This window comes from Staurois parvus, unplaced genomic scaffold (genome assembly GCF_062004578.1).
Source record: "Staurois parvus isolate SC_StPar_1 unplaced genomic scaffold, SC_StPar_1.0 ptg001531l, whole genome shotgun sequence".
In the NCBI taxonomy this organism is placed as follows: Eukaryota; Metazoa; Chordata; class Amphibia; order Anura; family Ranidae; genus Staurois; species Staurois parvus.
In genome coordinates, this window is record NW_028319327.1 from 103,918 (window position 1) to 130,453 (window position 26,536).

General features: G+C 47.4%; 1 protein-coding gene across 1 annotated transcript; it reads left to right on the forward strand.

Annotated features, from left to right (window-relative positions):
• Positions 1-3,033: 3,033 nt before the first annotated feature.
• LOC149435355 (rabenosyn-5-like) lies at positions 3,034-26,505 on the forward strand. Its single transcript, XM_089662740.1, has 10 exons — positions 3,034-3,142; positions 4,898-5,137; positions 6,456-6,599; positions 7,818-7,918; positions 10,844-10,889; positions 10,967-11,128; positions 15,240-15,484; positions 17,844-17,914; positions 20,359-20,445; positions 25,646-26,505. The coding sequence occupies exons 2-10, from the start codon at positions 4,975-4,977 to the stop codon at positions 25,818-25,820; spliced, it is 1,194 nt and encodes a 397-aa protein (XP_089518866.1). The 5' UTR covers positions 3,034-3,142; positions 4,898-4,974; the 3' UTR covers positions 25,821-26,505.
• The last annotated feature ends 31 nt before the right edge of the window (positions 26,506-26,536 follow it).

Genomic DNA, 26,536 nt, shown 5'->3' on the forward strand with positions numbered 1-26,536 from the left:
AACCTCCTCTATAGTAGCTGGGTTAAACAAGGGAAGTATAGATTGTGCAGGTGGACAAGGAGTGTAGGGTGAGGGAGATATCTGGTGGACAAGGAGTGTAGGGTGAGGGAGATATCTGGTGGACAAGGAGTGTAGGGTGAGGGAGATATCTGGTGGACAAGGAGTATAGGGTGAGGGAGATATCTGGTGGACAAGGAGTATAGGGTGAGGGAGATATCTGCACAGTGGAGATGTCGTCACGAATTGTATCAATCTTATTTTTGAAGTGATCTCCTGAGCAGTGAGTGAGTTAGTGGGTGGAGGTAAAGAAGGATGAAGTAGAGAGTTAAAGGTAGAAAAGAGTTGACGGGGATTGCATGAGAGGGTGTAATGAGAGTAATAAAATAGGTCTTTTTGGCAGTGTGGAGACAAGAATTGTATTTTTGAAGGGCAGATTTATATTGGTCGAAGTCTTGCTGGCTACGTTTTAGGAGGCATCTGGTATTGTCTGTTTGCCAGGGCTGTAGTGGTCGGGGCCTAAATCTGTGTGTAGTGATGGGGGCCAACATGTCTACGGTGGATGACCATGAATTGTTGTAGACAGAAGTGTCCAGGTTGGGGCAGGACGGCTGAGATTTTGTCATAGAGACAATCTGTTGCCAAAAAAGAAGAGAAGGGTTAAGATAACGAAAGTTTCTACGGGTAACTGTTCGTTAGTTGGAAGACAAGGAGGAAGCCAAGGAGAGAGTGAAGCTAATTGGGGAGATTTTGTCAGAGACAATCTGTTGCCGAAAAAAGAAGAGAAGGGTTAAGATACCGAAGGTTTCTACAGGTCAGGGGCGGACTGACCATTTGGAAACTCGGCACTACCCAAGGGCCCGTGGTCAGTAGGGGGCCCCATGAGATGCCCCTGGTACCTTTTTCATAGGCTTTTTTGAATTTGGGCAAGGACACAGGGGCCCCATGATCCCCTATTGCCCAGGGGCCCCATGAGTTGTCAGTCCACCCCTGCTACGGGTAACTGTTCGGTAGTTGGAAGACAAGGTAGGGGAAGCCAAGGAAAAAGTGAAGCTAATAAGGGAGATTTTGTCAGAGACAATCTGTTGCCGAAAAAAGAAGAGAAGGGTTAAGATAACGAAGGTTTCTACGGGTGACTGTTCGGTAGTTGGAAGACGAGGAGGAGGAAGCCAAGAGTGAAGTTAATAACAGAGTGATCAGAGAGAGGAAGAGGAAAGTTGGTGAGGTTGCAAGTAGTAGATAGGTTGGAGAATACAAGGTTGAGGCAGTTCCCATTGCAGTGAGCAGAAGCATGCGTCCATTGTTTCAGGTCAAAAGAAGTGGTTGGGCTCAGAAGCTTAGAGGTAGCAGGAGTGCTAAGATGAACAGGGATGTTGAAGTCACCAAGAATGATTGTGGGAATTTCAGAAGAGAGAAAGTAAGGCAGCCAGGCAGAGACGTCATCAAGGAAAGCTTAACGATAATATTAATTACAACTTTAGTAATAACAGTATTAAGAAAAATAATATTCTTCTATTCTTCTTTTATTGAATGTTATTATTACTATTAATTCGTGCCCGCGGATGTCAATCACTGGGTCCCGGCTGGTAATTACCCGCCAGCACCGAGCATTTCTGATGGGGAGCAAGATTGTTTTCTTTACAAATAATCATCCTCCCTGTCAGCTCACTGCACAGTACAGCCATCCAGAGCAGCGTGCTTACAGTGAAGAACACCCCCCCCCCCCAACCAGTAAAACACTCTCAGCGCACAGTTAACCCTTTGATCGCCCCTCACATTAACCCTTTCTTGCCTAGTGCCATAAGCACAGTGTCAGTGCTTTTTTTTTTCACTGTATTGGTGTCACTAGGGATGTCAGTGACACCAAGCTAGTTCCCTCCCCCAGTGTCAGAATGTCCGCCGCAGTCCCGCTAAAAGGCGCTGATACTAGTAGAATAAAAAAAGGTCCAGTATCTATACCGCCATTTGTAAAAGCTATAACTTTCACGTAAACCAATTAATTTACACATATTGCGATTTTTTTTTAGCAAACGCACGGAGCAGAATACATTTTGCCCTAAATTTATGACGAAATTTCACTTTTAATTTTTTTTTACTTTTTAGCAAAAAGTTCTAATTATTGTTTTTCTCAAAATTTTTGGTCTTTTTTTGCTTATAGCGCAAAAAATAAAAACCGCACATCAAATACTACTGAAAGAAAGCTAAATTTGTGGGGAAAAACAGACGTAAATTTCATTTGAGTGCAGCGTTGCATGACCGCACAATTGTCGTCAAAGTGATGCAGCGCCGTAATTGCCTGGTGAGGAAGGGGGGGGAATCCTCTGGAGGGCGAGGGGTTGAATAATAATAACAATTTTTTATTATTACTACTATTATTACTGTGACCAGCAGCAGTATTATTATTATATGGTTTATATGGTGTATGATGTTGTATATTATCCTGTAATTCTGTTCTTCGGAAGCTCTGGGAACGCCCACTTCCTCCTCCGCCCCGCCTCTCTTCTATTATCTCCCTGTCCCACTGCTCCTCCATCCCCGCCCCTTTCCTCCTCCGCCCCGCCTCTCTTCTATTATCTCCCTGTCCCACTGCTCCTCCATCCCCGCCCCTTTCCTCCTCCGCCCCGCCTCTCTTCTATTATCTCCCTGACTCACTGCTCCTCCATCCCCGCCCCTTTCCTCCTCCGTCCCGCCTCTCTTCTATTATCTCCCTGTCCCACTGCTCCTCCATCCCCGCCCCTTTCCTCCTCCGCCCCGCCTCTCTTCTATTATCTCTCTGTCCCACTTGTCCTCCATCCCCGCCCCTTTCCTCCTCCACCCCGCCTCTCTTCTATTATATTCCTGTCCCACATCTCTATCCCCGCCCCTTTCCTCCTCCGCCCCGCCTCTCTTCCATTACCTCCATGTCCCACTTCTCCATCCCCGCCCCTTTCCTCCTCTGTCCCCGCCCCTCTCTTCCTCTCGCCTCCATCCGTCCACTGTTATCTCCCCGTAGGCCCCTCCCCTCTCCTCTCCCCAGAGCTGTCAATCGATTGCTCGGCGCTCAGCTCTCAGCCTGGGTCAGGCGGCCGGCATCGCAGATCTGTGGATTCGGGAGTGACAGCCATGGCGTCCGGTGGCGGAGGCGGGAGGGACGCCGGGGAGCGGGGTATGACGGAGATCCGACAATGTGCTGTCATCCATGGGAGCACCGAGGAAGGTGGTGGTGGGGGGTGAGGAGGGGAACACAGGAAGAGGGGCCCAGAGTGTGGGGGAGGGGAGTCTGAGAACTCGGGGGGGGGGGGGGGTGGTAATTATGGGAGTTATGGAGGGCACAGAGGAGGGGGGAGGGGTGATAGCAAGGAGAAGGAGCAAAATGAAGGGGGCCCTGAGGATGGGGCAACATGGAGGGGGCCCTGAGGATGGGGCAACATGGAGGGGGCCCTGAGGATGGGGCAACATGGAGGGGGCCCTGAGGATGGGGCAACATGGAGGGGGCCCTGAGGATGGGGCAACATGGAGGGGGCCCTGAGGATGGGGCAACATGGAGGGGGAACTGAGGATAAGGCAACATGGAGGGGGAACTGAAGGTAGAGCAACACGGAGGGGGCACTGTAGATGGGGCAACACGGAGGGGGCACTGTAGATGGGGCAACATGGAGGGGGCACTGAGGATGGGGCAACATGGAGGGGGCACTGAGGATGGGGCAACATGGAGGGGGCACTGAGGATGGGGCAACATGGAGGGGGCACTGAGGATGGGGCAACATGGAGGGGGCACTGAGGATGGGGCAGCACGGAGTGGTCACTGAGGATCAGGCAGCATGGAGGGGGCACTGTAGATGGGGCAACATGGAGGGGGCACTGTAGATGGGGCAACATGGAGGGGGCACTGTAGATGGGGCAACATGGAGGAGGCACTGTAGATGGGGCAACATGGAGGAGGCACTGTAGATGAGGGAGCACTGAGGATGGGACAGCATAGAGGGGGCACTGAGGATGGGGCAGCATGGAGGGGGTACTGAGGATGGGGCAGCATGGAGTGGTCACTGGGGATGGGGCAACATGGAGGGGGCACTGCGGATGGGGCAGTATGGAGTGGGCACTGAGGATGGGGCAGCATGGAGGGGGCACTGAGGATGGGGCAGCATGGAGGGGGCGCTGAGGACACAGTACCCGGTGGTAGACTGGTGAAGCTGAAGATGGGGGAGGAGTCAGGAGATGCTGTGCAAGGAGGGGGGCGGGCTCTATTAGGAATGATTTTTGGGGTTGAGGCCTGTACTTGGAGGACACTGCTGGGTGTTGTGTAGATGTTTGTGGTTCTATGAAGTCGCGTTGATTGTTGTACCTGGAGAGTGATCCCCGAAAACAACCATTTGTGTCTGGTGCTGATTGGCTGTGGGGGTGATTGGGGTGTGCAGGCTGTTGTGTCCCTTGCAGGGTATATGACAGCGCTGGGGACTAAGGCTCATTGTCCGTATGGAAGTCCAGCTTGAATTTCTGGAATTGTTGTCCTTATGAGGGAGGAGGCCTCAGTCCCCATCTCTGCCCTTCCCGGCTCGGCCACCGAGGCCGTCCTTCCCGGCTCGGCCCCCATGGCCGCCCTTCCCGCCTCGGCCCCCGAGGCCGCCCTTCCCGCCTCGGCCCCCGAGGCCGCCCTTCCCGCCTCGGCCCCCGAGGCCGCCCTTCCCGCCTCGGCCCCCGAGGCCGCCCTTCCCGCCTCGGCCCCCGAGGCCGCCCTTCCCGCCTCGGCCCCCATGGCCGCCCTTCCCGCCTCGGCCCCCATGGCCGCCCTTCCCGGCTCGGCCCCCATGGCCGCCCTTCCCACCTCGGTCCTGATCTTCAGGCAGCAATGAAAGTGATATTACAATGTTTTCTATGGAATTTCAGGTTCTAATGGAAGTGTCCGTCTGTCTGTCCTCAGCTCCACCCTCAGCCCTGTAAGGTGCACCGGGGTCCAGATGTCCCTCCGAGTGATCCCAACCCGCCACAGCGTCAGTCATGGCCTCGCAGTACAACGCCCCATTCGATGAACAGGGGGAGGTGAGAGAGGGCTTCCTCTGCCCCTTGTGCCTGAAGGATCTCCAGTCTTTCTACCAGCTGCAGTCCCACTATGAAGAGGAACACTCCAGCGAGGACAGAGACGTCAAAGGGCAGCTGAAAAGTGAGTACTGTGCTTAAAGGATGACTCCACCCAAAGATAACATTTCGGTTGCAGGTGAAATGTGGTGAGATGATCCCGCCACTAACTTTGTATTTTTTTTCTGTTTCTCCGGGCTTGTCTGTATGTTAGACAGTGCAGTTAGCATTGTTGCTGAACAATTACAGGATAAGCCACCTCCCAGCTTATATCCTCCCTCCCCTCCAGTCTTGCACAGGTGTACCGGCTCCTCCCCTTCAGGCTTGCACAGGTGTACTGGCTCCTCCCCGTCAGTCTTGCACAGGTGTACCGGCTCCTTCCCTTCAGTCTTGCACAGGGGTACCGGCTCCTCCCCTTCAGTCTTGCACAGGGGTACCGGCTCCTCCCCTTCAGTCTTGCACAGGGGTACCGGCTCCTCCCCTTCAGTCTTGCACAGGGGTACCGGCTCCTCCCCTTCAGTCTTGCACAGGGGTACCGGCTCCTCCCCTTCAGTCTTGCACAGGGGTACCGGCTCCTCCCCTTCAGTCTTGCACAGGGGTACCGGCTCCTCCCCTTCAGGCTTGCACAGGGGTACCGGCTCCTCCCCTTCAGGCTTGCACAGGGGTACCGGCTCCTCCCCTTCAGGCTTGCACAGGGGTACCGGCTCCTCCCCTTCAGGCTTGCACAGGGGTACCGGCTCCTCCCCTTCAGGCTTGCACAGGGGTACCGGCTCCTCCCCTTCAGGCTTGCACAGGGGTACCGGCTCCTCCCCTTCAGGCTTACCGGCTCCTCCCCTCCAGTCTTGCACGGGTGTACCGGCTCCTCCCCTCCAGTCTTGCACGGGTGTACCGGCTCCTCCCCTCCAGTCTTGCACGGGTGTACCGGCTCCTCCCCTCCAGTCTTGCACGGGTGTACCGGCTCCTCCCCTCCAGTCTTGCACGGGTGTACCGGCTCCTCCCCTTCAGTGGGACAGGGAGAAGCTGCAGCAAATCAGATAGAGCTCCACCTCATTTCCTGGCTGGAGGACATCCAGGTTTATTAGCCCTTTCCTCCCCAGCCCGTCTGTCCCTGGCCCTGCCCCTTTCATTGGATTTCAGCTCTCTCAATTATGGAGGTTTGGCATCACATGTGGGTGTTATCTATGCAAAATACAGCCTGCCTAGGAACGCCCACTTCTCCAGACTGACACCCACTTAGCAAGGCATTTTGATATTTGCATAACTCCTCCCAAAAGCCAGCCCACTGCTGGGACTGATGGCTCTGGAGAGAAGGACTAGTGAGGGTGGCGGGACGTGTTCAGGAAGCCGTGTATAAAGGTCGCTTTGTAATCTCCTGCTGCACATCCTTCACCTGACGTTCCTAGATCTGGTTCACATCGCCAAGAAGGCAAAGAACAAGCTGTTGAAGAAAGATGGCGGGGAGAAGGCGGAAGGCGGATCCCAGGACCGCTACGAAGCGTACAGTTATGGGGGCGTGGATCCACGTATGTGGGACCCCCAGGAGATCGGTGAGTAGACGCTTCCATTTGTCCACTTAGCTTTTCACCCAAGGTTTGTGCACAAACGACTTCATAATTTGATCGACCATATAGGGCGTCCTATGAGTATTTCAGGAGAGGAGAGTTATAGAGGAAGGAGCGGAGTCCTCCAGCAGCGCAGAGTATTTCAGGAGAGGAGAGTTATAGAGGAAGGAGCGGAGTCCTCCAGCAGCGCAGAGTATTTCAGGAGAGGAGAGTTATAGAGGAAGGAGCGGAGTCCTCCAGCAGCGCAGAGTATTTCAGGAGAGGAGAGTTATAGAGGAAGGAGCGGAGTCCTCCAGCAGTGCAGAGTATTTCAGGAGAGGAGAGTTATAGAGGAAGGAGCGGAGTCCTCCAGCAGCGCAGAGTATTTCAGGAGAGGAGAGTTATAGAGGAAGGAGCGGAGTCCTCCAGCAGTGCAGAGTATTTCAGGAGAGGAGAGTTATAGAGGAAGGAGCGGAGTCCTCCAGCAGAGCAGAGTATTTCAGGAGAGGAGAGTTATAGAGGAAGGAGCGGAGCCCTCCGGCAGCGCAGAGTATTTCAGGAGAGGAGAGTTATAGAGGAAGGAGCGGAGTCCTCCGGCAGCGCAGAGTATTTCAGGAGAGGAGAGTTATAGAGGAAGGAGCGGAGTCCTCCAGCAGAGCAGAGTATTTCAGGAGAGGAGAGTTATAGAGGAAGGAGCGGAGTCCTCCAGCAGAGCAGAGTATTTCAGGAGAGGAGAGCTATAGAGGAAGGAGCGGAGTCCTCCAGCAGTGCAGAGTATTTCAGGAGAGGAGTTATAGAGGAAGGAGCGGAGTCCTCCAGCAGTGCAGAGTATTTCAGGAGAGGAGTTATAGAGGAAGGAGCGGAGTCCTCCAGCAGTGCAGAGTATTTCAGGAGAGGAGAGTTATAGAGGAAGGAGTGGAGTCCTCCAGCAGAGCAGAGTATTTCAGGAGAGGAGAGTTATAGAGGAAGGAGCGGAGTCCTCCAGCAGCGCAGAGTATTTCAGGAGAGGAGAGTTAAATGCCATCCTGCTGTGCCAATGTGAGCCAGTGTTTGTTCCATTCTCTGCTCTGGCAGATCGCTGACACTTTCACTCCCTCTATTCAAACATCCATGTAATTGTTGCTCATAGTACACAGGTGACACACGTATGAGTTCTGTGTTTAGCCATGTGTCTGTATTCTGCTGGTATCACTTATAGTCGAGTTTCTCTCCTTTTTCCGGCAGGTTTTACGCGGACGCACCTCTCTGACTTTAAGAGGCATCGGGCGGCCAGGATAGATCACTCTGTGGTGGAAGTCAACAAACTAGTCATTCGTTTAGAAAAGGTGAGCACCACCGCCTGGGGTTTAGTTCGGCTTCTCGAGTGTTCGACAACAGGATGGGCTGCACACGTCCCAGATAAAATAAATTGTATGTCTGGGCAACAAAACACACATTGAGTGCAGCCAATACATACACACGTCCCGTGTTTTGCCTGTTTAACCAAGTGCTGAAATACAGAAAAATACTTGTTGATCCTGCCAGAGCAGTACAAAGCTTCATGCTTACATAGTAAACCACAGCACACAGTTAACCCTTTGATCGCCCCAGATGTTAACCCTTTTTCCTGCCCAGTGCCATTAGTACAGTGTCAGTGCTTTTTATTATCACTGATCACTGTATTGGTGTCACTGGGGACGTCAGTGACATTTCCCCCCCAGTACTAGAATGCCCGCCGCTGTCCCTCTGTAAGTCGCTGATCGCCGACCATTACTAGTATGAAAGAAAATAATAAAAATTTCAGTGTATATACCGCCATTTTGTAGATGCTATACATTTTAAGTAAACCTATTAATTTACATGTATTGGGATTTTTTTTTTTAGCAAAGACATGGAGCAAGATACATTTTGGCCTAAATTTATGACGGAATTAGATTTTTTTTTTTTCTGGATATGTTTTATAGCAAAAAGTCAAAAGTTTTTTGTTTTTCAGATTTGTTGATCTTTTTTTGTTTATAGCGCAAAAAATAAAAGCTGCAGAGGCGATCAAATACCACAGAAAGAAAGCTCTATTTGTGGGGGGAAAAAGGACGTAAATTTATTTTGGGTGCAGCGTTGCATGACCGCACAATTGTCAGTTAAAGTAACGCGGCGCTGTATCGCAAAAATGGCCTGGTCCGGAAGGGGGGGAAATCCTCAGGAGGGCGAGGGGTAACACTAAAGGTAGATTTTTTTTTCTTGTTTTTTTTTTTTTTTGTTTTTGTTTTTTTTATACATTTTTTTAAATAACAAACATGTCATACTTACCTGCTCTGTGTAATGGTTTTGCACAGAGCAGGCCCAATCCTCCTCTACTGGGGTCTCCCGCTGGCACTTCTGGCTCCCCCCCTGCTGTGTTCTCCCATAGCAAGCTGCTTGCCATGGGGGCACTCATGCACGCTCGCTCGCTCCCGAACCCCACTCTGTGTGTCCACAAGACAAACCAAGTGCGGCTCAGCAGTGCTCCCTCCTCACTGGCTGTAATTGACATCAGAACAGGCCGATGGCTCCTGCTGCTGTATCTGAGCCAATGAGAAGGCAGAAATCTGGGTAAATATTTTGGGGAGGGGAGTTGTGCACAGAAGGTTCTTTTTTTTTTTTTTTTTTTTTTTAGAATGCTTAAAGGTAGAAAAAAAACCTTCAGCCTTAAGAACCACTTTAGCCGCCTCCCACCCGCCATATAAGGTAATGAGGGGCACAAGGCGGTTCACTCGTTCTGGGAAGATGTCATATGACATCCTCCCACTCTAACTGCGCGTGCGTGGCTCCGGGGGCGTGCAGCGTGGCGATCTGTTGTGTGCTGTGTCCTTCGGACACAGCGGATCAATGATCAACGGAAAGAGCTGAAGGTGTCGGCTCGGTCATGTGATCAGCTGTGTCCAATCACAGCTGGTCGCATGTAAATAGGGAAATGCCAGTTATCGTCATTTCTCTCCTCACGAGTTGTGACGCTGACAGAGGAGGGGAGAGCCGGTAATTGGGATTCCTCAGAGGGGACATCTACACTGATGATCAGTGTGCCCTGATGATCAGTGTAGCCCCATCAGTGCCACCTGTCAGTGCTCATCAATGCCACCTATCAGTGCCACATATCAGTGCCTACCACTGCACATCAATGCCACATATCAGTGCCTACCACTGCACATCAATGCCACATATCAGTGCTCATCAATGCCACCTATCAGTGCCACATATCAGTACCTACCAGTGCACATCAATGCCGCATATCAGTGCCCATCAGTGCCACATATCAGTGCCTACCACTGCACATCAATGCCACATAGTGCCCATCTGAGCTGCCTTTCAGTGCCACCTGTCAGTGCCACCTATCAGTGCCATATATAGGTGCTGCCTTTCAGTGCCCATCAGTGATGCCTTTCAATGCCACCTACCAGTGCCTCCTCATCAGTGCCCATCACTGCAGCCTCTATAGCGCACATCAGTGAAGGAGAAAAATCACTTATTTACAAAATTTTATAACAAAAACTAAGAAAGAAAAAGTTTATTTTTCAAAATTTTCAGTTTTTGGTTTTTAAGCAAAAAATAAAAACCCCAGAGGTGATTAAATACCACCAAAAAAGCTCTATCTGTCTCAAAAAATGATAAAAATTTCATATGGGCACAGTATTGCATGACCGCGCAATTGTCATTCAAAGTGCGACAGCGCTGAATGCTGGAAATTGACCTGGACAGGAAGGGGGTAGAAGTGCCCGGTAGGCAGGAAGGGGGTAGAAGTGCCCTGTAGGCAGGAAGGGGGTAGAAGTGCCCTGTAGGCAGGAAGGGGGTAGAAGTGCCCGGTAGGCAGGAAGGGGGTAGAAGTGCCCTGTAGGCAGGAAGGGGGTAGAAGTGCCCGGTAGGCAGGAAGGGGGTAGAAGTGCCCGGTAGGCAGGAAGGGGGTAGAAGTGCCCTGTAGGCAGGAAGGGGGTAGAAGTGCCCTGTAGGCAGGAAGGGGGTAGAAGTGCCCTGTAGGCAGGAAGGGGGTAGAAGTGCTCTGTAGGCAGGAAGGGGGTAGAAGTGCCCGGTAGGCAGGAAGGGGGTAGAAGTGCCCGGTAGGCAGGAAGGGGGTAGAAGTGCCCGGTAGGCGAGGGGTTAAGAAGTCGGGTTACACATGTTTATTCCAGATCTCAACAAAGTTTGGCGCAGTGACTACTCTGCTCTTGTGATTTGCCCGCGATTGTTATTATGGGACTTATAGAACTGAGAATTTCTTGTTTTTTTTCTTCGATCTGTAGCTCACTTCGTTTGACCGTGTGACCACAGACACTGCCAAGATAAGAGGTAGGCCGGTCTCCATATTGTTTCCAATGGCTGCAGCCAAAGCTGGAAACTAACTTGTGCCTTTCCTGCCTCCCCAGCCATAGAGCGTTCTGTGGTGCCGTGGGTGAATGACCAGGATGTGCCCTTCTGTCCGGATTGTGGCAACAAGTTTACCATGCGCAACAGACGCCATCACTGCCGACTTTGTGGTTCCATCATGTGCAGGAAATGCACCGACCTCATCACCATTCCATTTGCCAGTAAGGGGAGAAAAAAAAAATAAGTTCGTCCCCCTTAAAGTGGAACTTCGCTCTCCCAATCAACGTTGACTAGTTGTAATCTGTATGCTGCTAGCATTAGTAAATAGATAGGAAAGTATGTCATATTTACTGGTGATATATATATATATATATGTGTGTGTGTGTGTGTGTGTATTTATATATATATATATATATATATCTATCTATCAGGAAGTAGAAAAAAAAAAAAAAAATATATATATATATATATATATATATATATATATATATATATATATATATAATCTCAGGAAGTAAAAAAATAAAATAAATATATACAGTCATGGCCGAAATTGTTGGCACCCTTGATATTTTTCCTGAAAATCAAGTATTTCACACAAAAAAGGTATTGCATTAACACATGTTTTGCTATACACATGTTTATTCCCTTTGTATGTATTGGAACAAATATAAAACAGAGGCAGAAAAGCAAATATGACATAATGTCACACAAAACCCCAAAAATGGGCTGGACAAAAGTATTGGCACCCTTAACTTAATATTTGGTTGCACACCCTTTGGAAAACATAACTGAAATCAGTCGCTTCCTATAACCATCAATAAGCTTCTGACACCTCTCACCCGGAATTTTGGACCACTCTTCCTTTGCAAACAGCTCCAGGTCTCTCTTATTGGAAGGACACCTTTTCCCAACAGCAATTTTAAGATCTCTCCACAGGTGTTCAATGGGATTTAGATCTGGGCTCATTGCTGGCCACTTCAGAACTCTCCAGCGCTTCTTTGCCATCCATTTCTGAGTGCTTTTTGACGTATGTTTGGGGTCATTGTCCTGCTGGAAGACCCAGGATCTTGGACGCAAACCCAGCTTTCTGACACTGGGCCCTACAGTGCGACCCAAAATCCTTTGGTAATCCTCAGATTTCATGATGCCTTGCACACAGTCAAGGCACCCAGTGCCAGAGGCAGCAAAACAACCCCAAAACATCATTGAACCTCCACCATATTTTACCGTAGGTACTGTGTTTTGTTCTTTGTAGGCCTCATTCCGTTTTCGGTAAACAGTAGAATGATGTGCTTTACCGAAAAGCTCTATCTTGGTCTCATCTGTCCACAAGACGTTTTCCCAGAAGGCTTTTGGCTTACTCAAGTACATTTTGGCAAACTGTAGTCTTGCTTTTTTATGTCTCTGTGTCAGCAGTGGGGTCCTCCTGGGTCTCCTGCCATAGCGTTTCATTTCATTTAAATGTCGACGGATAGTTCGCGCTGACACTGATGCTCCCTGAGCCTGCAGGACAGCTTGAATGTCTTTGGAACATGTTTGGGGCTGCTTATCCACCATCCGGACTATTCTGCGTTGCAATCTTTCATCAATTTTCCTCATCCGTCCACGACCAGGGAGATTAGCTACAGTGCCATGGGTTGCAAACTTCTTGATAATGTTGCGCACTGTGGACAAAGGCAAATCTAGTTCTCTGGAGATGGACTTGTAACCTTGAGATTGTTGATATTTTGCCACAATTTTGGTTCTCAGGTCCTCAGACAGTTCTCGTCTCCTCTTTCTGTTGTCCATGCTTAGTGTGGCACAGACAGACACACAATGCAAAGGTTAAGTGAACGTCTCTCCTTTTTATCTGCTTTCAGGTGTGATTTCTATATTGCCCACACCTGTTACTTGCCCCAGGTGAGTTTACAGGAGCATCACATGCTTGTAACATTCTTATTTATCCGCAGTTGTGAAAGGGTGCCAATACTTTTGTCCAGCCCATTTTTGGAGGTTTGTGTGACATTATGTCGAATTTGCTTTCTTTCCTCCCTTTTTTTGTTTTGTCCCAATACACACAAAGGGAATAAACATGTGTATAGCAAAACATGTGTTAATGCAATACGTTTCGTGAGAAATACATGATTTCCTGGAGAAATATCAAGGGTGCCAACAATTTCGGCCATGACTGTATATATTTATTAGATATATAAAAAAAAAAAGTTTTTTTTTTACTTCCTGGTTTCCATGCCTAGGCAGAAGGTGACATCCCAGAAGCCTTTGGGAGGGGACGGAGGGTTCTCAGCTCTGTCAATGCCAGAGCTAAGTGCAGATGGATTCCAGGAAATAAATGCTACATTAATTAATTGCCCTTACTCAAGATGGCCACTGCCAGAAATACCAGGGGGTGTTTTTCAAAATGAATACTCAGCAAAATAAAGCATGAAGACCTGGGTGGATGGGTGAGTTTGCTTTGAATATGAACAATGATGCTGCTAGCATTAGTAAATAGATAGGAAAGTATATCATATTTATTGGTTTTATACCTTTTTTTTTTTTTTTTTCTGCCTGGTTTCTATGCCTAGGCAAATTATGTCACACCCCAGAAGCTTTCAGGAGGGTCAGGGAGGGTTCTCAGCTCCGTCAATGCCAGAGCTAAGGGCAGATAGATTCCGGGAAGTATATGCTACATTATTTGCCCTTACTCAAGATGGCCACTGCCAGAAATACCAGGGGGTGTTTTTCAAAATAAAAACTCAGCAAAATATAGCATAGAGACTTGGATGGATGGGTGAGTTTGCTTTGAATATGAACAATGAATTAAATAGCATTTTTGGTTTGTGATGCTCAGATGCAGTTCCACTTTAAGGTCTTACTAAACCCACAACAGTACAATCAGTCTGTAGATGCAGTAAAGCATGCTTGTTATACTCACTGTGAGACCTAAGGGGTTAATCCTCTGCATTGTGTAAAAAGGCTGTTTGATCTCGTCTTCTACTGTCCCCAATCCATCTAATAGCACAGAGCTCTAGGATACACTCTGCACATGCTCAGTTTAGTGTGTATTGGTAGAGTTTTATTTTTCTTTGGGAGAGTGCATGTGATCAGCAGAGGGCCAATGAGTGCTGTCCAGACAGAGGGTCAGGGTTAGGCAGCCTCATAGGACAGTCAAAGCAGAACGAAAACTCCTACAAGCTTTAAGTGGTGCTCAGCTGGACACTGATATAAGTCACAAGACTGCTGTATATTGCTGATGAGAAAAGGTATTTAGCAGTTTATATTTACTAAAATAATTGCTTTTCCATGTTCAGTGTACGGTGGGAGAGCAGATATAGTGAATGAAGGGTCCGGGGAGACCGGATATAGTGAATGCGGGGTCCGGGGAGACCGGATATAGTGAATGCGGGGTCCGGGGAGACCGGATATAGTGAATGCGGGGTCCGGGGAGACCGGATATAGTGAATGCGGGGTCCGGGGAGACCTGATATAGTGAATGCGGGGTCCGGGGAGAGCGGATATAGTGAATGCGGGGTCCGGGGAGAGCGGATATAGTGAATGCGGGGTCCGGGGAGAGCGGATATAGTGAATGCGGGGTCCGGGGAGAGCGGATATAGTGAATGCGGGGTCCGGGGAGAGCGGATATAGTGAATGCGGGGTCCGGGGAGAGCGGATATAGTGAATGCGGGGTCTGGGGAGAGCGGATATAGTGAATGCGGGGTCTGGGGAGAGCGGATATAGTGAATGCGGGGTCTGGGGAGAGCGGATATAGTGAATGCGGGGTCCGGGGTGAACGGATATAGTGAATGCGGGGTCCGGGGTGAACGGATATAGTGAATGCGGGGTCTGGGGAGACCGGATATAGTGAATGCGGGGTCCGGGGAGAGCGGATATAGTGAATGCGGGGTCCGGGGAGAGCGGATATAGTGAATGCGGGGTCCGGGGAGAGCGGATATAGTGAATGCGGGGTCTGGGGAGAGCGGATATAGTGAATGCAGGGTCCGTGGAGAGCGGATATAGTGAATGCGGGGTCCGGGGAGAGCGGATATAGTGAATGCGGGGTCTGGGGAGAGCGGATATAGTGAATGCGGGGTCCGGGGAGAGCGGATATAGTGAATGCGGGGTCCGGGGAGAGCGGATATAGTGAATGCGGGGTCCGGGGAGAGCGGATATAGTGAATGCGGGGTCCGGGGAGAGCGGATATAGTGAATGCGGGGTCCGGGGAGAGCGGATATAGTGAATGCGGGGTCCGGGGAGAGCGGATATAGTGAATGCGGGGTCCGGGGAGAGCGGATATAGTGAATGCGGGGTCCGAGGTTTAGTAACACTTTAATCTGTCTTTGCCTTTTGCAGACAAGCTCACTAGCGCCAGCAAGCACTCAGCCTCATCTCACAGTAGCCCCAATCTGTCCCCTAACACCAGCGCCCAGACCTCGCGCCGGGGCAGCATCAGCAGTCTCAGCAGTGTCAGCTCCGTCCTGGAGGAAAAAGATGACGACAAGATCCGCTGCTGCCAGCACTGTAAGGACACGCTGCTCAAGCGGGAGATGCAAATGGACGAGAAAGAGCACGCGCCAGAGATTGTCCGCCATTATCAGGTGAGAAGCGGCTTGTGCACTACATACTGAACACTGGCTGAACTTTTATTAGAGTGTAGCATTGTGAACACAAGACCAAAGGAAACAAGTAATATGGAATTTGCCACCGCTAATCCGCTGCAGTGAAAGCTGTGGTGCTGTCGTCCTTTTTCTTGCTTTGCTAAAGGGGACCTGTACTGTGGAAGCTGTTCCCAAAATGTCAAGCAGAGGGCAAAAGGACTAGCCACTGTGGGCTTCCTGCAGCTCATTTTTATCCAAGTATTGACTTGCCATCCTTTGTTCTGCACGCTCTGCATGGAGGTGGCCATCTTGGTAGAGGCAGGGCTTTGCTTCCTCATGTCAGAGCTGCACCCTGATGACTGGTGAGCAATTGACCAAAAAGCAGCAGGAGTGGTGGAAGAAGCATGGTTCCATGGAATAGATGAAGCAGGGGAGAATCTTGCTCTGCAGGTCCTCAGGTACAGCTTCCTCTCCAGCAAGGAGAACAATGAGCAGCATGGTAGTGACATCGCCAAATCTCACTCCAAACATGATTTTAAATACTTAGCATTGATTATTTACTTCACATCTGGCAGCAGTTTGGAATGGCAGGAAAGAAAAGCAAATATAGATAGATAGATAGATATAGCGAACCTTTTTGATGCCCAAATCTGAGCATCAATACACGTGGTTTAAAAGAAAAGAAATCTCTGGCAGCAGTACTGACCGTCAATCTGGAGCTCTTCCCTGCGGTACTTCTTCCACCACAAGATATCCTCTTCTTCCAGGTTAAATTCAGATCAGCATCATTAACCAATTGGCAACCATCCGCCTGCATTTTACTGCGGGCGGAGCGACTCGTACAGGCACAACCGCATACCTGTACGTTGGCGCTGTCTTCTGGGTTCAGGCTGCCTCCACGCACCCTCCCCCTGGCCGACTCCCACTGTGATTGGACACAGCGGAAATTTGTCAACAGGTTTCAGCCAATGATTCATGGCTAAGACCTGCTGATCGGCTGTGCCCAATCACAGCCCAAAGCTCTGTGTTGACAAACATACAGGACTCTGTACAGAGGGAACAATATGTTTGTTTCTTCTCCCTGCAAAGCAGGGAGAAGGAACAAAACAGTATTTACTAAAAAGTAGCACGTTACACACATTAACACTTGTTAGGCACACCTTTTACCCCTTGAGTACCCTGAGATGTTAACTCCTTCCCAGCCAGTGTCATTAGTACAGTGACAACATATAGTATTATCACTGGTCACTGTATTAGTGTCACTGGGGGTGTCAGTGTCATTTAGTCAGTTCCTTTCCCAGTGTCAGATTGCCTGCCTGACAGTCCTACAATAAGTCGCTGATCAACGCCATTACTAGTGTGAAAAAAAAAAAATTCCATTGTATAGGGTAGGGGTAGGCAACCTACGGCTCTCTAGCTGTTGTGGAACTACATTTCCCATGAGGCATTGCAAAGATTGCAAAATTGACAGTTACAGCTATGACTTGCAGAGGCGTGATGGAACTTGTAGTCCTGCGGCTCTCAGGTTGCCTACCCCTGGTATAGGGGTATGGAAGTAGTAGCCCAAAAGCCACTAAAAAAAGAAAAAATTCCAGTATATATCCCATAGTTTCTAGATGCTATAACTTTCACACAAATCAATATATGCTGATTGGGATTTTTTTTTTCTAACAGGCATGTAGCAGAATACATTTTGGCCTAAATTTATGAAGAAATTTGATTTTATTGGGTATGTTTTATAGCAGAAAGTAAAAAAACAAAAGTTTTTTTCAACATTTTCGGTAATTTTTTTGTTTATAAAATAAGATATAAAAAACCCAGTGGTGATCAAATACCACCAAAAGAAAGCTATATTTTTGTGAAAAAAGTATGTAGAATTCATTTGCGTACAGCATTGCATGACCGTGCAATTACCAGTTGAAGTAGCACAGTGCTGAATAGCAAAAAATTGCGTGCTCATGAAAGGGGGGGGGGGACCTTCCGGAGCTTGAGAGGTAAACGTGGGAAGACTGAGGACATACGAAGTCTTCACTCACTTGGCTCTACCGTGGCGTCCTACTTACAGTGTATTGATGCAGGGAGCAGAACTGATATCGTCATGTTTGTGCCGCTGTCCTCTGTATCACTGAGGACCGTCCATTGCTGAGACCGATGTGGCCCCCGCTTATCACGTGACCAACGTGAAAAACCTCTGAAAATGGTAAGTATATAAAAAATGTAGAAAGGCTTGGGGGGAGGCTCTACTAAGAGAGTGCGGATATGGACTGTAACGTTGCTTTTTTCACAGCACATTGGGCCTGATTGTTGTAAACCAGTTTGGGGAACATACGCTGAGTTTTCTTTTCCTAAATCCTCATAGAGCCTTCGAAACTGCATGGACGAGGTGGATGAGAAGGCCCCTGAATACATCAGGATGGCCCAGTCTATCAAGTAAGTCTTCGCAATATGTCTGGCTCATGATATCGCAGCAGCCTCGTACTGAGCCTGATGACCGCATCCAATGGAGTACAGTATATAAAGAGACAAAAAGGGGGCGCATGGCCTAAAAATGAGATTTATTGATAAAAAGTAAAGTACTCACAAGAGAAATAAAATCAAATGGAAAACATGTCACAAGAGATGCAGTGTGGTCCAAAACCCCTGAAGGTAGTCTGGTGGGGGACTGTAGACCTCTGGATAGCTGGTGGCTGACATGTTTCGCCAGTGACTGCCTCTGAGGAAGAGGTACAACCTCGAAACCCGTCAGCCACCAGCTATCCAGAGGCCTACAGTCCCCCACCAGACTACCTTCAGGCTGGATAAGGTGGGATTTGGTAGCGGAGACCTCCTGGATATCCTGGAAGATTTATGATACTTACCTCCACTCCCTTCCTCTTGAGAAGTTGGTTTGTTTACTGGCATGAAGTTTCCTTCCTCTGCCATCCTTTGGGAGGTACATCAAGACCCACAAACTCTAGTTGTACCCCCTTGGAGGAAGTGACAGACCTGCTCTTGTTTAGGCTTGACTTTGGAGGACAACAGAAGAGACATTCACTGAGTGTTGGTCTTGGAATTGAGCTGCAGGTCTACGGTGAAACCAGTAGGCCAATGTGGGCATCTGATGATGGCTGACTTGCTGTTCCTGGTGTAGTATATTGTGTGTGTTTTTATAAATGTAAAAAAAAATAAAATAAATGTATGTAATATACAAACAAGGCTCTGTATACCGTGTGTGTGAGATATATATATATATATATATATATAGAGAGAGAGAGAGAGATACCACACACAGTATACAGAGCCTTGTTTTGGCACAGGTCAATAAATGGCTAGCTAATGGCTCTCTGCTATCCAATTCAACTTTTTCAAAGCAGGTTATTTGCAAGGCTACCTACAAGGGGTTGTAAAATGCAGATTTGTACGGATAAGCATTTCAAAGGGTACATTGTTTACATATTTAAGGGTGATGAAGAATGTGATTTGACCATACAAGAAGTATTTATTGATGGTAAGTAGACTCAATACACTGGAAATGGTGAAAGGGTAACTTGTTTACTTGGTAAACACTATAATGTCATTAATTGTTCTTTTCAATAATTGTAAGCGGGGTCTTTTCATGTTAAGATCAAAAGTGTTTGGTCAGCCAATCAGAAACCCCTTGCAGTTTTACTCGCTGATATTTCAGAGGGAAGGTTGGGCTGTTAGGATCATTCATTCATCAATCTGGAAGCATCGGTATAGATTGGAACACACATTATTGCATGGAAGCTACCTAGGTGTATGTTATAGATTAGACATTGCTGGATTGTGTAGGGTCGCTGTGTTTGATATGAAGTATCTTAGATGGGTCTCTGAGGGCTGCTGTTCGTCGTAATATTTACAAATATTCTGTTGGATTTTGTCACCTGTTGTTAGCATCTTGTTCTCTGTCCCGGAACCCAATAAATGTCTCTCTCTGGATGAACCAAATTGCTGCGGGAAAATTCATTTCTTGGATAGAGGAGTTTTGCATTCCATATCCACCAGCGAACTCTTGCCTCAACAACAATCATTCTAATTATTATTATACAGGATTTATATAGCGCCAACAGTTCGCTCAGCGCTGTACATTACAATGGGAGACAGTACACGAGACAGTACAGTAACCATACAATTCAATACACGAGGGTACGAGGGCCCTGCTCCTTGGAGCTTACAATCTAGGAGGGAGGGGATAGTGGTACAGGAGGAAATAGCTGTGGGGGATGGAGTGGTAGGAAGAGTGGAGGAGATCGGCAATTAGCTGAGGGCGGGGTAGGCTTCTCTGAAGAGATGGGTTTTCAAAGTGCGCCTAAAGGTGAGAAGAGCAGGTGATAGTCTGATGGATTGGGGTAGGGAGTTCCAGAGGATGGGGGAAGCCCTGGAGAAGTCCTGTAGACTGGCATGGGAGGAGGAGACCAGGGAACTAGAGAGTAGGAGGTCTTGTGAGGAGCGGAGAGTACGTTTTGGGTGGTATTATCACTCCTCATCCCTGATGTATGACAACACCTGGTGGTTCTGGGTTAGGCGTGGACGAACTGCTGGCCGCCACTGGGGTAATGTTGGAACAAGGCTTGAAAGACACTCTGCTTTGAGGCTGTTATGGAATTGCAAGTTTTTTCTTTCTGCACTCCTTTTTTTTTTTTTTTTTTTTTTTTTGAAGAACAAGTTGACTAAAGCCCTCAACTAGTTAAGATTCTTTAAAACACATTTCCAAAAACAATGTGGGTGTTTGGTGAGTCTTCCTGTACTTCTACACGCCTTGCACGCCCACTTTCCTTGTGATATTTTGCGGCTCCTATCTGTGCCTTGCTGACAAGGGCTAATTATCCGACGATTAGTATTGAATTGTGTTTTGTATTTATTTTACCCTGCAGTGCTGGTGAGACAACCTACAATTTGGACCATGCCAACAGCCTGAGAGTGGAGGTGCAGAAGCTCTACGAGTCAATAGATGCTTCAAGGTGAGAAACAAGTGTGTTTGCATTGAATTCAATTGAAAAAGAAGATGCTTTTTTAAGTAGGAATGCACCAAAATTTCAGTGGCCGAAATGTTTCGGCCGAAAACACGCCTTTCAGCCGCTGGCCGAAATGAAAAAAAGCACCGATACAGGTTCCAAAAAAACTCCACCGGCCGCCGCTCGGTAGTTCTCAGCCTTAGGGCTCATGTGCACTGCAGCTGATAAACTCCCGTTTAGGATCTGTTCAGCATTTTTTTCAGCAGCCCCTGAACTCGCCTTAATGTTTTCCTCTGTCTCCATGTACACACCATCATTTACAGGCAGTTGAGTTTACAGTCCTTTTTTTGAACACAGAAAACTTGCATTCAGCAGTCGATTTTATCAGCGTTTCAAACGCAAAACGCTTGTAAACGCGGCATATCGCTTCCATAAATGTTTGTGTTTGGATTTTTTTTTAACTCTTCCAATTCCCAATGCTGTCCAGAGCCTTTTTTCATCATGAAAAATGCATGCAAAGCGTTTTCAAGGTACTCAAATGGACAAAACACTGAACACAGGATGTTCCTACCAAACTTGTCACACATTGTAATGACCAATTCACACCTCAGACCTCTCCCACCCTTGGAACCAAAAGATATGTTAATGACCATTCACACCTCTAATTCCTCATGAAGACCCCCTGCCAGGCGGCCTTAATGAAAGAAATGTTAATGAGCAACTCACACCTCAGCTAATCTCAACACATACTGCTGTCTCTTCTTCTACTCTCTGTATTTCTCTGAAACAGTCTGAAATAGTTAATTATTTACCACTTTTCAGTGTATTCTGGGCATTTGGGACGTTCTCCTGTGCTTATCTTTAAAAAACTCTTCTAAACGCAAACGCGCATAAATGCGTTATGCAAACGCGGCTAAACAGATGTTTTTTAACCTACATTTTCCAGCAGTCAGTTTCCATCATTCAGAAGTGTCCCATGTACATGGGGCCTTACCTGAGAAACCATCGATCCCGGCGCTGGGCATAGAGATGAGTGAAGGAAAGATGGCTTCCACTCATCTCTATGCCCTTGGAGGACCAAAGCAATGTCACTTCCCGTGCCGGCCATTTCTTTTTTTTAAAGCACTAGATCAGGGGTGGGCAAACTTTTTGACTTGAGGGCCGCAATGGGTTCATATATTGGACCCGGGGGCCGGACCAAGAGTAGATGAATGATGTGTATGTGTCATCCATAGTAAGTATAGTAATATTCCCCCATAGTAAGCATAGTAATTAATCCCCCATATAGTAATTCATCCCCCATATAGTAATTAATCCCCCATATAGTAATTCATCCCCCATAGTAATTCATCCCCCATAGTAATTCATCCCCCATAGTAATTCATCCCCCATATAGTAATTCATCCCCCATAGTAATTCATCCCCCATATAGTAATTCACCCCCCATAGTAATTAATCCCCCATATAGTAATTCATCCCCCATATAGTAATTCATCCCCCATATAGTAATTCATCCCCCATATAGTAATTCATCCCCCATAGTAATTCATCCCCCATATAGTAATTCATCCCCCATATAGTAATTCATCCCCCATATAGTAATTCATCCCCCATATAGTAATTCATCCCCCATATAGTAATTCATCCCCCATAGTAATTCATCCCCATATAGTAATTCATCCCCCATATAGTAATTCATCCCCCATATAGTAATTCATCCCCCATATAGTAATTCATCCCCCATATAGTAATTAATTCCCCATATTAATTCAGCCCCCATATTAAGTCCCCAAGTCCCCCCTGTGTCAATTTACTTACCTTTGCTCCGCGCGTTCCTCTCGCCGTGTTCCCGCGCCGTTCCGGTCTTCAGGGCGGACCGTGAGAGGAGCCTAGCTCCCTTCACGTTCATCACGCTGCCCCGCCTACACACATCCTGACAGCCAATGTATCACGCTCCGCGGGCCGGATTAAAAGGTCCGCCAGGCCGTAGTTTGCCCATTACTGCACTAGATCAATGCTTTTTTTTATCTAATGCTTTACATTGCAGAGGAGAGATGTGAGGTCTTATTGACCCCACATCTCTCCATAAAGAGGACCTGTCTCTAATTATTTCTATCACAAGGGATGCATGCATTTCTTGTGATAAGAATAAAAGTGATTACATTTTTTTTAAAGGGACAGTGCAAAAAAAAAAACATTTACAATAAAAAAGTTTAACGTGCCCCCGTCCCCCCGTGCTAGCACGTAGTGGTGAACGCATACGTAGGCCATGCCCATATATGTAAATGGTGTTCAAACCACACACGTGATGTATCACCACGAACGTCAGAGCAATAATTCTCCCACTAGACCTCCTCTGTAACTTTACACTGCTAACCTGCAGAAATTTTTAAAGCATCACCTATGGAGATTTTTAAGTACCGCAGTTTCACACCATTCTACGAGCGTGCACAATTTTAAAGTGTGACATGTTGGGTATCTATTTACTCGCCATAACATCCCCTTTCATATTTTACAAAAAAAATTGTTCTATATGTGTGTATATATAGATAGATGGATATGGTTATATATATATATATAGAGAGAGAGAGAGAATTTTTTTTTTCTTTTTTTTTTAAATCAGTGTATTTTTTTCCAAAAACTTATATATTAATTTTTAAAAACTGCACAATTTCGGTTTTTGGCCAAGTGCATTTTGAATTTCGGTTTCTGCACCAGAATTTTCATTTCAGTGCACCACTACTTTTAAGTGCTGAATCCTCAAAGTAGCTGGCTATAAATGTTGTCCAGTTTGCTATTATTTCTTGCTGGAAATGAACACAGTAAGGTGGGTGTTCATGTCTGGTTGAAGAAAAAATGTTTAAAAAATTAAAAATGATTTTATTTTTTTAACGGTTTTTTTTTTTTTTTTTTTAAATACTGTCACCAATCAGTATCCCTGATCGCCGCACCGCCACACCAGTTCTATGATGGCACTGCACTGGTGGCAGTATGTAAGAAAACACAATTTTATTTGATTTCTTCATTTTCCAACAAAAGTGTGGCAGAAAATGACAACTTCAAAAAGCTCACCATGCTTCTTACTAAATACCTACCTTCAAAAAAAGGGGCCATTTAGGGGATATTTGTACTATCCTGGCGGTTTTAGGGCCTCAAGAAATTAGATCCGCCGTCACTACATCAGGACTTATCGATTTTCAGATATATCTCCCTTCGTTTGTAGACTCTATAACTCACACGGCTAAATAATAAACACTGATTTGGGTTATTTTTACCAAAGAAATGTAGCAGAATACTTTTTGGCCCAAATTTATGAAGAAACATTGGTTGCAAAATGTTTTAAGTGAAACTAAGAAAAACGTGGTTTATTTAAAAAATTGTAGGGTTTTTTTTTTTTTTTTTTGTTTATAGAGTAAAAGAAAAACAAAACAGCGGTGATTAACCACTTCAAGTCCGGACGCTTTCCCCCCCTTCCAGTCCGGACGCTTTCCCCCCCCCTTCCGGTCCGGACGCTTTCCCCCCCCCTTCCGGTCCGGACGCTTTCCCCCCCCCTTCCGGTCCGGACGCTTTCCCCCCCCCTTCCGGTCCGGACGCTTTCCCCCCCCCTTCCGGTCCGGACGCTTTCCCCCCCCCTTCCGGTCCGGACGCTTTCCCCCCCCCCTTCCGGTCCGGACGCTTTCCCCCCCCCCTTCCGGTCCGGACGCTTTCCCCCCCCCCTTCCGGTCCGGACGCTTTCCCCCCCCCTTCCGGTCCGGACGCTTTCCCCCCCCCTTCCGGTCCGGACGCTTTCCCCCCCCCTTCCGGTCCGGACGCTTTCCCCCCCCCTTCCGGTCCGGACGCTTTCCCCCCCCCTTCCGGTCCGGACGCTTTCCCCCCCCCTTCCGGTCCGGACGCTTTCCCCCCCCTTCCGGTCCGGACGCTTTCCCCCCCCCCTTCCGGTCCGGACGCTTTCCCCCCCCCCCCTTCCGGTCCGGTCGCCTCTCCCACTTTCACCCCCTTCCCCCCCAGGCCAATTTTCAGCTTTCAGCGCTATCACACTTTGAATGACAATTGCGCGGTCATGCAACACTGCCCGGAATAATTTTTTTAGCATTTTTTGAGACAGATAAAATGTAATTTTGGTGGTATTTATTCACCACTGGGATTTTTTTTTTTTTTGCTATATAAATGAAAAAGTCCACAAATGTTGAAAAGTGTTTTTCTTATAAAATTTTGCAAATAAATAATCTTTCTTCATAAATCCTGGCCAAAATTTATTCGGTTATCTTTTTAGTTAAAAAAAAATAACCCAAATTAGTTTATAACCAAAAATTATAATTTTTCAAGCAAAAAAGTTATATTTTTATTTTATTTTTTTATGTTATTATTTGTTTTGGTTTTTTTTTTTGTTTTTTTAACATACCGTCACCCTAGCATGGTGACACTGTACTACCTGTGGGGGGTGATGAAGATTTTTTTTTTTTTTTTTTTCCCCACACTGTTTGCTTTTACACCCATAAAGGCTGTAAAATCAATCATTTCTCCTTCTCTCTGGCTGCATTCCTGCAGCCATTGAGAAATACTGTGAGAGCTGTGATTGGTCACAGCTTGTCACATGGTACAAGACTGTTGTGAATAGCCCTGTACCATGTGATCTCTGTGATCATTCACAGATTTCACACGTAGTAAGCAATGATGTCAGAAGTGACCTCTTGCTTACTACTTTGCATGTGATCACTGATTGGCCAATCGGTGATCACATGATCGGGACCTCGCACAGAGTGATCCTCCTGACACAGCGGGAACCGGATCGCGGTACTGCGCTCTCCCAGGGAGCGCGCACAATCCAAAATGGCGGGCGCCGTTTATGAACGAGAACCCGCCCCTGGACTACCACTGTCCAGCCGTTTATATACAGCGGCCGGACTGCAAGTGGTTAAAGTAGTGCAGTGCTGAAAAAAATGTGCCCTAGCCATGAAGGGGGTAAAATCTTCTGCTGGCCATGAGCTATACCCCCTGGGTCCATTGAAAATTCCTGGAACCGGCAATACACATTCTAGACTAGTTCTTTGCCTCGTGTGCCGTTTTAGGCACAGCTTCCGCGGTCCAGGTCCTCTATTAATCATTGATTGTTGGATTTTCTAGCAATGTATTAAATGTGAAGACTTTGCGATTGTCCTTTTTGTGTTCAAAAAATCTTCTTTATTTTTTTTCTTGCTGATTTTAGCAAAAAAATACTAATTTTGGGAGTGAAGGAAGAGCCCAAACCTCACCCGAAAAACTTGCAGCTGCAGAAGATGATTCGATACTCGGCCACGCTGTTTGTACAGGTATCGGCTTCACTGGGGCTACGGGAATGCAATCCGCCATTTAAAGGGGAAATCACGTGCCTTCAAATATAGAGGAATTACCTCTTGTGTTGGAGCTCAGCGACGAGGGTGCGGCCGAATGGTGATCGGGCAGAGCTGGTCATTCAGTAGCTCTCCCTAAACTTTGACCCTCTCCTTCAGCTGTGATTCAGTGCTGGAGTAAGAGGTTACAACAGAAGTCAGATGTTTCATTCTTCTAAATCGGGGGTCTCCAAACTTTCAAGACAAAGGGCCAAGTTTATTGTCTTTCAGACTTTAGGGGGGGGCCGCAGTAGGGTCAGCAGAAGTAAGGAGCCCTGATATCAGTGGGATTAAACAATCTTTAACCCCTTGACGCCGACGTAACACAAATATGCGGCCTCACGGACCTGGGCTTTTTTCCGTGGGGCCGCATATTTGCGTACCTGTCTTTGTGTTGGGAGCGCGCCCCTCAGCGCGCTCCCAGCACCGAGACCGCGGTGTCACTGAGAGCACCGGGTCCCGTTCTAACGATCGGGACCCGGGACTCCCGGTTCCGGGTCACATGATCGCTGTGATAGCCTCTGATTGGCTATCACAGTGATCAGTCACTGTGCAGCCCGGCCCCCTTGTTTTTTTTCTCTCTCTCTCTCTCTATGAATGGAGAAGAGAGATACATTGTATCTCTCAAACTCCTGTCAGAGAGAAGGAAAAAAAAAAGTTTGTAAAAAAAAAAAAAAAAAAGATAAATAAATAAATATTAAAAAAATAAAAGAAAAAATAAAAAAAAA

Bases quoted from the DNA above. Each gene is read 5' to 3' on its own strand.
- LOC149435355 (XM_089662740.1), top strand. From the start codon at position 4,975: ATGGCCTCGCAGTACAACGCCCCATTCGATGAACAGGGGGAGGTGAGA. The intron at 5,138-6,455 runs GTGAGTACTGTG...TGACGTTCCTAG, and splicing joins CGTCAAAGGGCAGCTGAAAA to ATCTGGTTCACATCGCCAAG. The intron at 17,915-20,358 runs GTAAGTCTTCGC...TTTACCCTGCAG, and splicing joins AGGATGGCCCAGTCTATCAA to TGCTGGTGAGACAACCTACA.